Below are 14,526 nucleotides of genomic sequence, written 5' to 3'. Positions count from 1 at the left end.
GCTTCTGTCTGTTCTCAGCACTTCATATGTATTAATTCACCACGACTCCAGAAGGTTCTGTCACTATGCCTGTTTTCCAGTAGGTGAAACTGAGGCACAGAGAGCATGCGCGACATGCCCAAAGCCACACACCAAGCAAACACCCTGAAGGCAGCTCCTGACACAATAGCAGGGGTCTACCAATCACATTTATCATGTTAACTTATTCCTGCCACAGGGCGTTTGCATTTACTGATCCCTGATACAAGTGCCCTTACCAGCCATCTTCATGCAGCTGGCCCCTTCTTATTTGAGTTTCTGATCTGCCCCAAGTAACCTTAAAGGAAAGTGCTCTCCTGCCTCTGTCTGCCCCCTGTAGTATTTTGTTCACAGAGCTTACTACCTATGGGTTGAGTCGTTAACTGCGTCTCCCTCTCGGGAGCACTGGCCTCTTTGGCTCACCTGTAAATCCCAGCCCCTGGTCCATAGACATTTGCTAAGTGGGTAAAGGTACCAGACTGTCCCAGCCCCTTTCAGAAAGTGGGGGTGAGGGGCTGTCCAACTATCCCAAGTTCAGATTCCTGGGAGCACTCGTTCCCCCTGGAGTCTAACCTTGGAACCTCCTCTCTGACCCTTCTGTGGTCCTTCCCCTTTGGACATGAAATCTGAGCCCTGGGCAGCAAGGATGGAAGGCAGAGCCACATCTAGGAAAGCTACTGAGCCTGAACAGAGCATCTGTCACCCCGTGGGAGGCTGGACCAGGAAACTGACAAGACTCCCAGCATGCTCTGTGGCCCGTCATCTGTCAAACCCACAGCCAGGCGGAATTCCCCCAGATGCCCGGGGGCTGCCTGACAGCAGGGTGCAGGGAGCCCCAGCTATGAAAGACCCCCTCCAGCTCAGAGAGGTGCTGGCAGGAGGCAAGGAGAGGGCACTGGAGGAAAAAAAACAGTACCCCAAGAAAGTAAGGCCAAGGGGAAGCCCACCCCTCCTCTCTCACCGTGGTCTTGAGATTAAAGTTGGTGACACTCTCTGGATTAGTAAAATAATCACACCGTCCAAAAGGAAATATAAAGAGCTTACATGAAAAGTTCAGTCTGCCTTCTTTTCTACCACATCCCAACAGGGATCCATTATTCTGATTTTATTGGGACTCCTTCCAGTCTTTGATGCCAACAAAGCAATGTCAACATACTTTCCTACTCGGTCTTTAACAGAAAGGGTTCACAGACCTAAAAAGTGCCACACTTCTTTTCTCTAGTGGGACACAATTCTACCTTTACACCTAGAGACATACACGTGTGGACGTGCATAAATATGTGCATGGATACACACAGTTATTAAGGGCTTTCTGTAATTTTCAACTAGTTCTGCTAGAACGATGTGTTTATAGATTGCCGAGTCTCTTCAGCTGGACGCTGGTCGTCTGTATTCCACTCAAAGCAGGTGCCAAGAGCCAGCTCCTTCCCAGAAATACCTGCAGTTCCCATTTCGAGCATCTGAAAAGTCCTGGTAGAGTTCTCATTCCCAAGAGAATGAAAATAGAGAGGTAAAGTGACTAGCCCAAGGTCACACAAGCCAGCGTGGACCTGGGAGGGCTAACGGCCAGTTTGCCTGTCACCAGGGCCAGCTGCCCACCGGCCCGGCCTCCCGCGGTCTTCCCCCCACACCCTCCTCGGAGCAGCCGCAGAACCCCGAGCCCCAGGTCGGCCACCAGGGTCAAGTGCCCAGCTCGGCCGGGCGCGGACGCACAGGCGCCTCTTCCGTCACTTCCCTGCGGGCAGCTCGGCCTCTGGGTGCGCCCGGGCGGCCGGATGCGGGGCGCGGCGCCTCTGCGGCCCCGGAGCGGGGACGAGCTGGGGGAGCGGCCGGCTGAGCCCATTTGACAGATGCGGGACGGAGCGAGGCGCGGCCACGGGCAGGGCAGCGCCCAGCGGTCCCTCCCGGCGCCGGCCACTTCCAAACTTTCCGCCTGCGCAGCGCGTCCCCGTCCCGGAGCGGGAGTCGCGCGGGCGCCTGTCCCTCCCGGCCGGTCCCCGGCGACCCCAGGCTGGGCGACCCCTGGGGAGGAGGGGAGACCGAGACCAGAGACGGCCAGCGGCGGGCCAAGGTCACACAGCGCGGCGGGCGGTCCCCCAGGTCCCCGCGGCCCCCCGGTCCCCCGGTCCCCGCGGCCCCCCCCGGTCCCCCCGGTCCCCGCGGTCCCCTCGGTCCCCGCGTACTCACAGCCGGTCTTGCCCTCGAGCTCCCGCACCTCCTCGGACGCGGAGTGGGCAGCGCCCATGGTGCGCGCGGGCCGGGGCCGCTGCCCTCGCCGACCTGCTGGCCTGGCTGCACGGTGGCCGCCGGGGCCTGGGTCCGAGGCGGGTCGCGACGCGGGGACAGCTCCGTGCCGCGGGCTCCGCGTGGGGCCGAGCGCGGCCTCATATAGCGGCGGCGGGAGGCGCGCGCGGTCCTAGCGCCCGTCGGCTTCACGCGCGGTGGGGGTGGGGTGGGGTGGGGTGGGGTGGGGTGGGGGGCGCCCCGCCCCGGCTGGAAACGACCGCGGCCAGGGGAGCCCACCGCCCCGCGGCCCGAGGCCCCGCAGCAGCGGCCACGCACGGCGCCCCTCCCCGTCCGCACCCTGCCCGGCGGGAAGAAGCAGGTGCGAGCGGAGCTGGGGTGGAGGTCGGAGCCCCCGGACCCCTGGCAGGTTCCTGCACACCCCCCCGCCCCGTCCTCGCTGAAACCCGGAGCGAAACCCCACGGGCCAGGGCGGGAGGTCAGCGAGCAGGAATTAGCTCCACGGAGACCCACAGTCATCACGATCCCACGTGGATACGCGTCACGTGCGTCGCTCGGCGAGTTCCAGGAAAGCCCCGGCCTCCCGCAGCAGCCCTCGGACGGAGGACACCGGGGGGCGGCCCTGGGAGCCACCGCCACCCTGACCCAGGGGCGTCTCCCACTTGAGAGGCCGGAGCTCCGCCCACCCTCCCTCCCGCGGAGAGTTTGAGAGGGACGCCCTCAGGTGGTTTCATTTTAGGTAAACTGCAATAGAGGGGCCACACAAGTGGTCCCCGCGGCCACCGCGGGAAGTTTCTGGGTTAAGACAGCTTAAAGCTTTGGCTCTGCATTTGGGCAGGGTGACACCGGTCGGCCTGGCCACCTATCTAACCCTGATTCCTCCTCCTTAAAATGGGAGTCAGTTCATGTGTTGTCCACCAAAGGGCCTGGGTGGACATGGCACAAGGTGACTGCAGCTGGCGGTCCTGTGGGATCATATCTGCCTTGCAAGGGAAGAGGAGCTGGTGCTCAGGGAGGTCACAGGGCCACCACAGAAATCGGAAGTCAAGACTTTCCTGTGGAGGCCAGGTCAGTGTGCTCTACCGTCCTTGTTGACATGGCCACCAAAGGTTGTTGGGTATGTGGCGTCTGTGCTGCGGGCCAGCTCAGGGGAAAGCACAGGGTCAGGGCACCAGCTCTGCCCTGCTGCGAGACAGGGACTTGGGTGGGCCTGGCTCCACTGCTTCACAGGGTCCTAGGCAGGATCTCAGCAGCCCTTTCCTGCAGACCAGGGGACCGAGCCCAAGTCACAGCCCTTTCCAGCAGCAAGGGGGCCTTTCAGAGCCACCCATGTGCTCCTGAATGGAGACCTGCTGGAGCTGCAAGATCCGCCTCCTCGGGTTGCCCTGTGGAGGGCCAGAGTAGTACCTGGAATCCGTGTTGACTCCATCCCTGTCTACACTGCTGGCTGGCCGCTGTTTGGTCCCAGACAAGCACTCACTCCTTCTGCCTGGTGGAGGGGGACACAATCCAGTGCAGACGGGTGAGCAAGGGCTGGTGTGGGCTTGGCAGGGCCTCACAGACCTGGAATGTTCAAGCTAGAGTGGCCCCTGGAGAGCTTCTGTCATCCCTTAAATTGAGCTGCAGGGAGTCCACGATTGACCCAGAAGGGACCCGCCAAAGCCACAAACAAGGTAAATAAACGCTCTGTGAGGTGCCTGGGCCCCTGTGGTGGCTCCCACCTCTGCCGGGCTCTGCCCTCCCGCTCTGACAGTGATGAGCACACCGGGTGGGTCTCCCTGCACACAAAGCCCTCCTCCCTGTTCTAGAACATGACGCTGTCATTCAGTCCTACCCGCGGCCCTGATGTCGTCAACAGCAAGACCCAGCGAGGTCAGTTGCTCTAGGAGGCAGGAGGTGGCTGCGGGCTGATTGGATTGGGGGCCCGGAGCCCCTGGGGGAGGCCCGCCTCAGGAGGTGAGCGGCACCCTCTCTTAACACAGGGTGACCTTCCAGGACGGGGAGGCACTTTAGTCACCAGGCAACTGCCTCTCTTCTCCCGGAGGACCACCCTCCTGCAGGAGCTGATTAAAGCAGTGGCTGAAAATATACAATGCTCTTTCCTGCACCAGCGGGATTCACGTGGCTGGTTCCTGTGACACCACAGTGGCCACCAAGAAGAGGACAGCGAGGGCGGTCTTCCTTCTTCTCTGCCACAGAACCATTCTTGGGCAAGTGCCGTAACCTCCCAGGGCCTCAGCTTTCCCACCTGTGAAAGGACATTCCCACCTGCGCCTTCCTCACCGAGTGGCTGCGGGGATTCCTATTTGCAGAATGCTGCACACAGGGCCTGCCCGGGTCCTAGCCAGTGTTCTGCTTGCTCTCTGAGAAGGCAGGAGGAAAGGAAGTCCTGGTGGGTAGGATTTGCCAATTTCCGTACTGTAAATACTCCTGCAAGGTCAAGTTCAAGGCACCTATAATGTAACAGTGGGCTCGCAGAATTCCCAAAACTATAACAGTCTATTCTTGGAGCTCCAGCCAGCTCCAGAAGACTGGTGTTCTCCATGCATTCATTCATTTATTCATTCATCCATGATTTCACTCCTGAGTGCCAGGAGTTTGGGCACAATGGTGAAGCAGTTAGTCCCCCCAGGACAGAGATGTGAACGGGGCATCCTAGCAGCCTAGGAGACAGACACCCGACACATCCCCATTTGGTGGATGGGAAAGCCAGAGTTCAGAATGCGCTGAGCCCGAATCAGAGCGCAGACCTGGAGCTGTCTAAGCAGCCGTGTCTACGGCTCACCTGTCCCTTCTCATGACTTGGCGTGGGGCAACTCCCACGGCTTGTTAATATTCTAGGAGCGGCACTTGTTCCTAATCCAGGCCACTGACTCCCAGGAATTTACAGCGACTCCCCCTCCTTGTATAAAACCTAAACCACATCAAACAGGCAGCGATGAGTGACGCTCTTGCAAAATGCGGGAGATCCTGCAGGTGGCCCGCACCTGGGATCTGGCACAGTCTTGGGGGAGGATTTGTTCAGGCTCCTTTGATGGCTTTATGTGCCTTGGCTTCTTGGCTTTAGTGTCATTTGCAACCAGAGAAGGATCACACCTAATTTGCATTCATCCTTCTTCCTCTGAGGTACCCCGATCTTTTCAGCCCACCAGGGTGACAGCATACGGTGGGGGGTGGGGGGAGAAGCATTCCGATCTGGGCTGGAACGGGGCTCTGCCCTCGGTTTGGGTCCATTGCCCCTCCAAACCTTGATGTCCTCGTCTGTAGATGGGGTATCACAGCGCCACGTTTACAGTCGGTGGCGAAATGACTGGCACGGAGCACGCCCTTCACAACTGCCCGCTCCTTCCCTGGGGAAAGATACCCAAGACTTTACAGCCAGCCTCCACCCGCTCCTCCCATGATTCCTAGTGAAACAAACAAACGGAGCTCAGACCTGAATCTCTGTCCAGCACCCCCTTCCCCTTAAGTCCCGTTGGTCCTGGGAGATGATCTTAGCAGGGGGACTTTAGTTGCTGTCGCTCATTATTCTTTAAAGCCAGTCCTGAGTGGGAAAGTCACGCCCTTTGGCTGCCTGAGAGGAGGGCCCCTGCGGGTGTCTATCCAGGATCCCTCCCAGGTGCAGGACCTCGGTTCCTCGGGGACCCGTGTTTGTCCAGACCTCAGAGGGCGGCAGCTGCACACGGGGTGGGAGGAGAGGTCTGGCCACCTAAAAATAGGAGACGGGGGCTCTCTGGGGAGGACGGCTTGAGCACGGTTTTCCATTATTTATATAATTATAAATAGTGACCAGTTACTGGAACTTACAAGGGACAAATGGAAGCTTGTCCCTGAAAGGGCTTCCAAGCCCGCATTGTTGTCCAAGAAACAAAACTTATCAGAGAAGCAGATAGAGGTGGCAGGGGCCCAAAATCTATTTTAACTTCATCATTCCTTTATAGGGAGCACGGGGACAGGCTTGGCAGAGGGACAGAAGCCCTCCAAGGAGACAGTGTAGTCTCTTCTCAGACTGAAATGCAGGGGCCCTGGGAAGGGGCGCCAGGTACTGAAAGTTTTACTTGGTCCCTGCCTGGGATGTGGGCAAGAAGCATCTTACGCCATCAGACAGGAGGGCGTGGGGTAGGCTGCAGAGAGAGGTCCCCAGAGAGGCCACACCTAGTGCCTGGGACCTGTGACTACGTTAGGTTCCCGAGCAAGAGGGAAATAAGGTCTCGATGGAATCAGGATTGCTGATCAGCGGGGGAAGAGGACCTCGGATTATCGAGGTGAGCCCGATGACTCAAAAGGGTTCTGGCACATGAAAGAGGGAGGAAGAGAGTCAGAGTGGTGCACACACCTTTAATCCCAGCTACTCAGGAGGCTGGAGCAAGAGGATCCCAAATTCAAGGCCAGCCTCAGCAACTTAGAGAGACCCTGTCCCCCCCCCCCCAAAAAAAAAGTGAAAGAAAATATCTGTAGCATGTGAGAATCTCAACTGACCAGCCATCTGTGGCTTTGAAGATGGAGGCAGGGGACAGGAATCCAGGAAGGCTGGGAGCCTCCAAATTCTGGAAGATGCAAGAAAACATCCCCCTTCCAGAAGCCTCTAGAAGGAACCTAGCCCTGCTGACACCCTGATTTTAGTTCACTGAAATCCATTTCAGATTTCTGATCCCTGAACCGTAAGATGATAAACTTGTATTGTTTGGAGCCACTACGTGGTGTGATTTGTTACAGCAGCAACGGAAAACTCATGCAGACCAGGTCTCTCTTCTGGGAGGGGCGGTTCTTGGTGTGCTTGCAGAGCACCTGCAATTGAACTGTCAACTCCTAGGTCCAGAGGTTCCAGCTCAGGAAGCCCAAGGATGCATTTTATTTTATTAAATAATTTATCTATTTTGCAGCTCTGAGGATTGAATCCGGGGGCACTCTGCCATTGAGCCACGCCCCCAGTCTTTTCTTGAGGCTGTGTAAGCGGACTTTGAGCTTGCGATCCTCCTGCCTCTGCCTCCCTGAGGTGCTAGAGTCACAGGCATGTGCCGCTGCACCCAGCTGGAAATGCGTTTTAAATGACCACTCCAGGTGGTCCTGATGTAAATGGGATTTTATGTTTTTGTAGTAGTTTTATTCAGATATCATTCACACCACACTGTCCGCCTTTTAAAGTGCACAATTCAGGGGTTGTTAGTCTCCTCACATCACTTTTAGGACCTCTTCATCATCCTCAAGAGCCACCTCCCTTAGTCCCTATCCTCTCCAGCTTGTGGCACCTGCTGCTGATGCTGTCATTGTGGGTTTCCTGCTCTGGATATGTCATGTAAATGCATCTTGAACAAGTCAGTTCTTTGAACCTGGCTCCTTCCATTTAGCCTCACGTATTGGAGGCGTTTCCTCGGGAGGGTGCTTTTCCCTTTCATGGCTGAATACTATTCCACAGTCTAGACAGACCACATTTTGTTTATGTAATCATCCTTCCAGTGGACACTCGGGCTGCTTTTGCCTTTCAGCTGTTGTGAACAGTGCTACTTATGAACATCGGCCACGAAGATCTGTCTGAGTCCCTGTGAAGGCCTCATTTTGAAACACAAGACAACAGTGGCTGGGGTGATCTTCTCCCTTCTGTAGGTACTGCTCCCAAAGCAGAGGCGCTGTCAGCCACCACAGGGAGCCTCCAGACAGGGGGGCCGGTGTACGCCAGGAACTGCACAGTTTTCCGGAGAGCATCTCATTGGCTCAGCAGAGCTAAATGACAGGTGTTGGAGACGCACAGGTGCAAACGGAGGTTCAAGAAAGCTCAAATGTCATGTTCGAGTCTTTGCACTTAGCAGGTGACAGACTTCTGAGCCCTGACCCAGGATCCAGTGATAATCCTGGCAGGTGCCGGTCTCTACTGAGGGCAAAGGAAGGAAGAAAATCCCAAGTCGATTTCTTCCACCTTCGGAATCACTTGGCCACCAGGTAGATTAATGACGGGTGGCCCTGGGCTGAATACAGAGCACTTTCTCTATTATCCTCACCGGGTCCCGAGGGAACACCACGGAGCGGCCATTCCTCACCTTCCCTGTGAACACGAGGGGCTGAGACCTGGGAGTCACCCTTTGTGGCCGCCTTGTGGGTGCTTCTCAGATGTTTTGTGTCCCGGGACACCTGTGTGTGGGGGCCTGGGAATCTGTATTTTTGATAAGGGCCCCTTGTCCCGATGCCACCTGAGGATCAACTCCTGGAGCAGGAAAATGGGGTCTGGGTGGGCAAGACCCAGGGGCCATGCAGGGTCCCTGGGTGCTGATGGCCTCACCGTCCCCAGCCCCTGGGGGATGTCCTTCACGTCAGGTTCCAGAGGGAGCCTAGACAAGCGTCGGCCACGAGGAGGTCAGGTCCCCGCACAACCCCTGCTATCACTGGTCCCCTCTGCTGCCTGGCCTTGGGGCAGCCCCACTCCAGTGTGACAGTGGGTGGCAGAGCTGCAGTTGGCCACGAGCTGCCCTGCAGGGGACACTCTGGCTGTGAGCACCGAGCTGCCCTGCAGGGGACACTCTGGCTGTGAGCACCGAGGGGCAGCCGGGGCTGATCCTGCAGCCTCACTCTTCCCAGAGCCTCCAGGAGCCCAGGGGGAGGCGCAGGCCCAGCCACGTCCTCCCTGTTGTCCCCTGAGATGGCATAAGTACCAGGGGACCTGCAGGTGCCTGGGAGGCAGGATGGTAAATACAGGTTGGGGTGCGGGGTTGGCACAGCCCATAATTTGGGGCTTTCCTGGGAGAGGAGACGCGAGTGCTCACCATCTGGGCCAGCCCGGGCAGGCCCCGGCCCCCAGCCCCCACTGGGCCACGCTGACTCAGCAGTGCGCAGGGCTTCTGGCGCCGGCTGCGAGGCCAGGCCGGGCGGGCGGGCGGGCCGCTTCCAACTGTCCACTCTGCTCTCTCCACCCTCCAGGGGCCGCGGCAGAGAGCATGCGTGGGAACCACAGCCCACTGCAAGGGGAGGAAGGAGGAGTGGGATGGGGAGAAGACGGCGGCTTCCCAGCTTCAGGACTCTTTAGGGGAAGAAGCTTCCCTCCACCCAGGGCCAGGGGAGGGAGGCTCTGGGTGCCCAGCTGCAGGCAGAGGCAGGTGCGTATCCTGGGCAGCCTTCACTGTTTGGACCTGACTGAGGGTCCTTAGGGGAGGAAAGCTGGAGAGAAGGCCCCTCCTGCCCTCCTCCTCCTTCGGGTAGGAGTCCTCCAGGCAGGGTTGAAGAGCCCCTCAGAATCAGATAGTTCAACTCAAGACATTTGCACAGAAGAGGAAACAGAAGTTCTAAGTGGTCTTCCAGCAAGGACCCAAGTCTCAGACCAAGAAATGGGGGACAGAGCCTGTAGTTCACTCTCCCAGGGTGGTTGGTTGGTCCTGGGCCATTTCGGTTGGGCTCTCCTGCCTTCTAGGGCCTCTGAGATAGAGTCACTGGAGTGACCTGTATGTAAACTAATTTCAGAGCCTCGGCTCTAGAGGTTGGGATGGGGTACTACGGGTCTGGGTTCAAGTCCTGGTCTTAGGCAAATGACCTACCCTTCAAATCCTTGCAAAATCTGCCCGAGGAGCACAAAGATCACACAAGGTGTTGGGAGTAGGGAGTGTGATTCTGGTCACCTGGCCGGCTCAGGGACTGTTGCTCTAGGTGCAGTGTCTGGTCCCGGCCAGGTCTCAGTGGGGACTAGAAGATGGGGGGCAGCAACAGGGCGGGGAGTCCTCAAGAGAAGCTGTGCTCAGGGTGTGGGTTGAAGGGTGGGGAGGACAGGTCCCCCCAGGAGCGCGTCGGAGCCCCACAGAGGGAGGGAGCAGGGACAGATTAGAGATTTTATGAGACCTGGGGCTCAAGCCCAGCCTCCACATATCACAGGACCAAGAGGAGGCCTGTGGAATTCTGGGTAGGGGGAGGTAACTGTGGACAGGGGTGACTCAGCCCCATCCCCCCTGGACCCTGCCATGCATAAAGGAGCAGCAGAGCATGCTGGGAAGGACCCAGGGAACCGGGTGTCCAGCAGGGGTGTCCTTCCTAGGGGACCTCAGAGAGGTGGGGAAGAATGTGAGGGCCAAGTGAGCTGGCCCTGGGATTACACAAAGGTCCCCTCCCTCTGTCCCTGCCCACAAAGCATGGAGGACACCCCCGCCCCACCAGCTTCGCTGAGTGTCTGCTTCCTACCCAGGATGCCGACAGGAAGCCCGGAGGCAGCCCTGTCTGCTGGGAGACCAGAGCTGGGGTTCATGCGTGGATCTCCAATTTGCCTGTTCTTCAGATCCGCCTGGGAGTGGTCAGAGCTCCGGCCACCAGGCCACACCCAGACCCTAATCAAATCAGGCTGGGGTGGGGTGAGAGGGCGGGAAGGGTGACCTTGGCGTATTTTAACGCCCTCCCACCCCACCCCAGATGATTCCAATACACTGTCCAGTTTGCGGACCACTGTTTTGACTCTAGCTGCAAATGAGACCCACTGGGAGCTCAGACCCCAGGCAGATGGCAGGCGGGAAGGTCCTGGGAGATGATATGTATGTATATATGTTTTGAAAGGCACAACCAGGGTGGAGAAATGCAAATCACAAATCGAATCAATGGGGTTTGCGTGGGGGGGTTCCTGCACCACGGGAGCTTGTGCAGCAGGGCTCTAGCTTCTTCCTGGAGAGCTCTGCGGGGGGGGGGGGGACCTCGGACTGAGCACAGGGGCCTGGCAGCTGGGCTGGGAGCTGGAGCTCACTCAAGGCAGAGACCAGCAGATGCAGGAGCGTGGGGGTGGGGGTGGAGGGACAATGCACACAGACACACAGGTGCACCTCACAAGTGCATCTCCTCCAAATAACAATGAGATGTTATTCAGTCTGTAAGGATGAACCTGGAGACCATTATGCTGAGTGAAATAAGCCAGACGTGGAAAGGCAATTACCACGTGATCTCTCTTAGGCTTGGACTATAAAAGTGTCCAACTAACAAAAGCTGATGGGGTACGCTGGGGCCAGCAGCCAGGGGAGATACTGGCCAAGGGTGCAAACTTGCAGCTATGGTGCGATGAAGTTCTGGAGACCCAGGGTGCAGCGTGGTGACTGCGGCTGCAATCATTTCTTGAATTTTGCTAAGAGGATAGATCTCAAGTGGTCTCGTCACACATGCAGGGATACGTTCATCAGCTTGATTGGGGTAATTATGTCACAATATACACATATTTGAATTTCACACTGTACACTCTAAATAAGTGTGATTTTTATTTTTTGATCATCTCAGTAAAGCTGGGAAAATAAATATCATGCCAAGTCAATACAGAAAACTGTGGCCAGTGATCATCTGTCACCAGCTGGCTTTGCATACACTGTGCACCGGATGTGCCCCAAGCTGTGAGCACCATGCTCTGTGGTCACTGCAGGGAATCTTCAAAGGCAGTTTGGCTGCACTGACTTTGACCTTGGTCCCTGGCTCTCTAAGCCTAGCATCCCCTAAGCCGCGGTTTCCCTCTGTCTACCCCTGGGTCTGGCCTTCTGATGGGTGGGAGCTCCATGAGTCAGATTTAAAAACTCATCACAACTGACATTCAGAGAGCCTGACATGCGTACCCAGGGCTTCATCTCAAGAGAGGCCCAAAGGACACAGTGTGTGTGTGTGTGTGCTCTCCTGGGGACTGAACCCAGGGGTGCTCTACCACTGAGCTACACTGCCAGCCCTTTTTGAGATAGGGTCTCGCCAAGTTGCTGAGGCTGACCTTCAACTTGAGATCTTCCTGCCTCAGCCTTCTGAGTTGCCAGGATTCCAGGCCTGAGCCACCACCCCACCACCAAAGGAGACTCTTTAATCAATAAATAAGTAAACAAACCTGAAGCTAGAGAAGAGAGGTGACTTGCCCAAGGTCACACTGATATTTACTCCAAGTTCCTGACACCCCCCCTGACCAGGATGGTCCCTAAAGAGAGCAACTCCAGCTGTTACGGAGAATGGGGATGTGCTTCCGTAGGGGCCCCGAATGCGAGCTGAGTTGCACGCACGTGTGCACACGCACACACAGGTGCATTGAGGGAGCCCTTGTCCTTTCCCCGTGCGTCTGCTGATGGACGGCTGGTGGTTCCACATCCAGGCTATTTTAGGTTCTGGTGTGTGAGCAGCAAGCAGGTGTCTCTCCCAGATTCGGGTCTCATCCTTAGGGGTGGGATTGCCGAGTCCTGTGAGGAACCTGCATGCTGGTTTCGATTTCAAGTCATCCTGCTCAGGTCCCCTTCCCTTCCCCCAGCCCCACCCCTCCAACCCCTCCCTCCACTACAAGCTCAGAGCTCCAGGCGGGACCAGGGCTTCACCTTGGTTGGACTTGACTCTTTATTCTCTATCCCCACAGTTTTTAGTTTGATTCTGGAAGAAGTCACTAGACAGCTGTTGGCGGGGGGTTGATGAAGCTCAGGACCACAGTCTCCTTTCACTTGTGAACATTCCGATGCTCCACGGTGCACAAGAATTCCCCAGAGCACCCCGTTAAGGGGACAGGGGGACAGTCAGGCTCCTCTTGGTTAGAAGTCCCTCCCCAGGGGATACTGAGAGAGGGGTGGAGAACAGAGGCCCCCGGGACCCCCCAGCCCCTCCCCTGCTGGCATCTGCCCTTTGTCCTCTCCTGTGGGTCAGGCCAGAGGCCAGCCTTCAGCAGACAGTGGGTGACGGGGACAGGAGAGTGACAGATGAGAAACCTCCAGACTCAAGCTACAGCCGGCTCCGCTGGGGACCCCCAGCCCCTCCTCCCCCTGCCCCAGGCTCAGTGCAGCCCTCTCAGGAGGGACAGTCCCCAGGGCAGCTGAGGCTCAGCCGGGGGAACCCTGCTGCGGACTGCTGTGAGGGATGCAGACATATGGCGGCTCCTGATGTCACCCGGCAGGCCCCCGCCACTATTCTTAGTCTCCCGAACACACCTCCGCCCCTGGAAGTCCCTGGCTCCAGCAGGCTTTTATAAATAACTTAGAAACTTGTAGTGTGCAAGGGCTGCTGGGTAATGCTTCTTTCTTTTATCCATGACGTTCAAAGAGCTTCAGCGGAGACACGCCCTCCCTGCCCAGGGGCTTGCAAACAGTGTCATAGCGTCACAACTTGTCACCTGCATCCACGGATCCCCCGTTCAATAGAGATGGACAATGGGGAGTGGGCCGTTGGGGGTCCCAATCCTGGCTTCACAGCCCTGTGCCCCACACCTGAATCTATAAAGCCAGGGCAGTGGGTGTCACAGCCCAGGGCTGCGGTGAGGATGCTCGGAGCCATGCGGGCAGCCGTCTGGGTGTCTGCCACTTACTGACGCTGCTGGTGCCAGTAACAGGTGCAGGATTTGAACCGGAGTCTCCCGTTGTTGGCTCATAGTCAACTATAAAACTCTGCTGCCCGCTAGTGCCCGGGGCGGGGGGATCAGAAACCATCAAGACCAGGGGCTTCCCATCTCTGAACCAAGAAACAGCAGGTGATGCCACTGGGCTCCCCCAGGGAGCCAGGACTCTCTGACATCTGTTTCTTTTCCCTTGTCACTTTGAGCAGCCCAGCTCCTCCTCCTGAGCCTCAGTTTCTTTATCTCCAAAGCAGGTTCCTAACAGCAGAGCGCTCTTGGCTGAGTGGTCATGAGGACCCAAGGGCACACGCCGTTACAGAGGCATCCTGACCCGCTTCTGGTCCTAGCAAGGGACCGTCTTCAGCCTCCTGGAGGGGCAGCCCCCTCCAGCCCTGTCGTGTCCAGGAGGTGCCAAGGCCGGGCTGCTCCTGGCTCACTGCGGACTTTCCCCCTCCCCTCCCCCTCCCCTCCCTTTCCTTTTCCCAGGGATTGAACCCAGGGGCACTCAACCACTGAGCTACATCCCAGCCATTTTGATTTGGGGACAGGGCCCAGCTAAGTTGCCCAGGCTGGCCTTGAACTTGTGATCCTCCTGCCTGAGCCTCCCCAGGTGCTGGGGTTGCAGACGTGGGCCACCACACCTGCCAACTTGAGCTGGCTGATTGTGTGTGAATGTCCCCCCTGGAGAGACGCTAGGCTAACTGATGTCCTCGCCCTGAGCAAGTGTCCCATAGGCTGAAGCGAATACTCCTCTTTGCCACCACCCGCCGGCTCCAGTCACCCCAGTCAATCTGCATGGAGATGCGCCATCTAGCGACACTCCAGGTGGCTTCGGCATCCTGTCACACTGGTTCCGGGACCCCACACTTGGTGGGAGGCAACCACAGGGCCAGTGTCCCCAGGGCCTAGAGGTGACCTGTGTTCCCAGGAGGGCATGGCGTCACCCCTCAGACATGGAGGAGCACAAATGGCAGGCGGGG

The 14,526-nt window shown here is 57.7% G+C and overlaps 1 protein-coding gene across 3 annotated transcripts in view; it reads right to left on the bottom strand.

Moving 5' to 3' along the window:
* The window catches only part of Tesc (tescalcin), a 36,054-nt gene extending 33,734 nt beyond the window's left edge, over positions 1-2,320 (bottom strand). The window contains exon 1 of one of the 3 annotated variants that reach the window (XM_027949188.2): positions 2,206-2,320. In XM_027949188.2, coding sequence (XP_027804989.1) covers positions 2,206-2,263 — 58 coding nt within the window. In that variant the 5' untranslated portion in view covers positions 2,264-2,320. The remainder of the gene's footprint in view (positions 1-2,205) is intronic. The other 2 variants (XM_027949189.2, XM_027949187.2) reach the window with 2 other exon arrangements.
* Between the last annotated feature and the right edge of the window lie 12,206 nt (positions 2,321-14,526).

Source organism: Marmota flaviventris, chromosome 1 (assembly GCF_047511675.1).
Source record: "Marmota flaviventris isolate mMarFla1 chromosome 1, mMarFla1.hap1, whole genome shotgun sequence".
Classification (NCBI taxonomy): domain Eukaryota; kingdom Metazoa; phylum Chordata; class Mammalia; order Rodentia; family Sciuridae; genus Marmota; species Marmota flaviventris.
The sequence above is the reverse complement of the archived record's forward strand: the minus strand, read 5'-3'. Positions and strand labels throughout refer to the sequence as shown.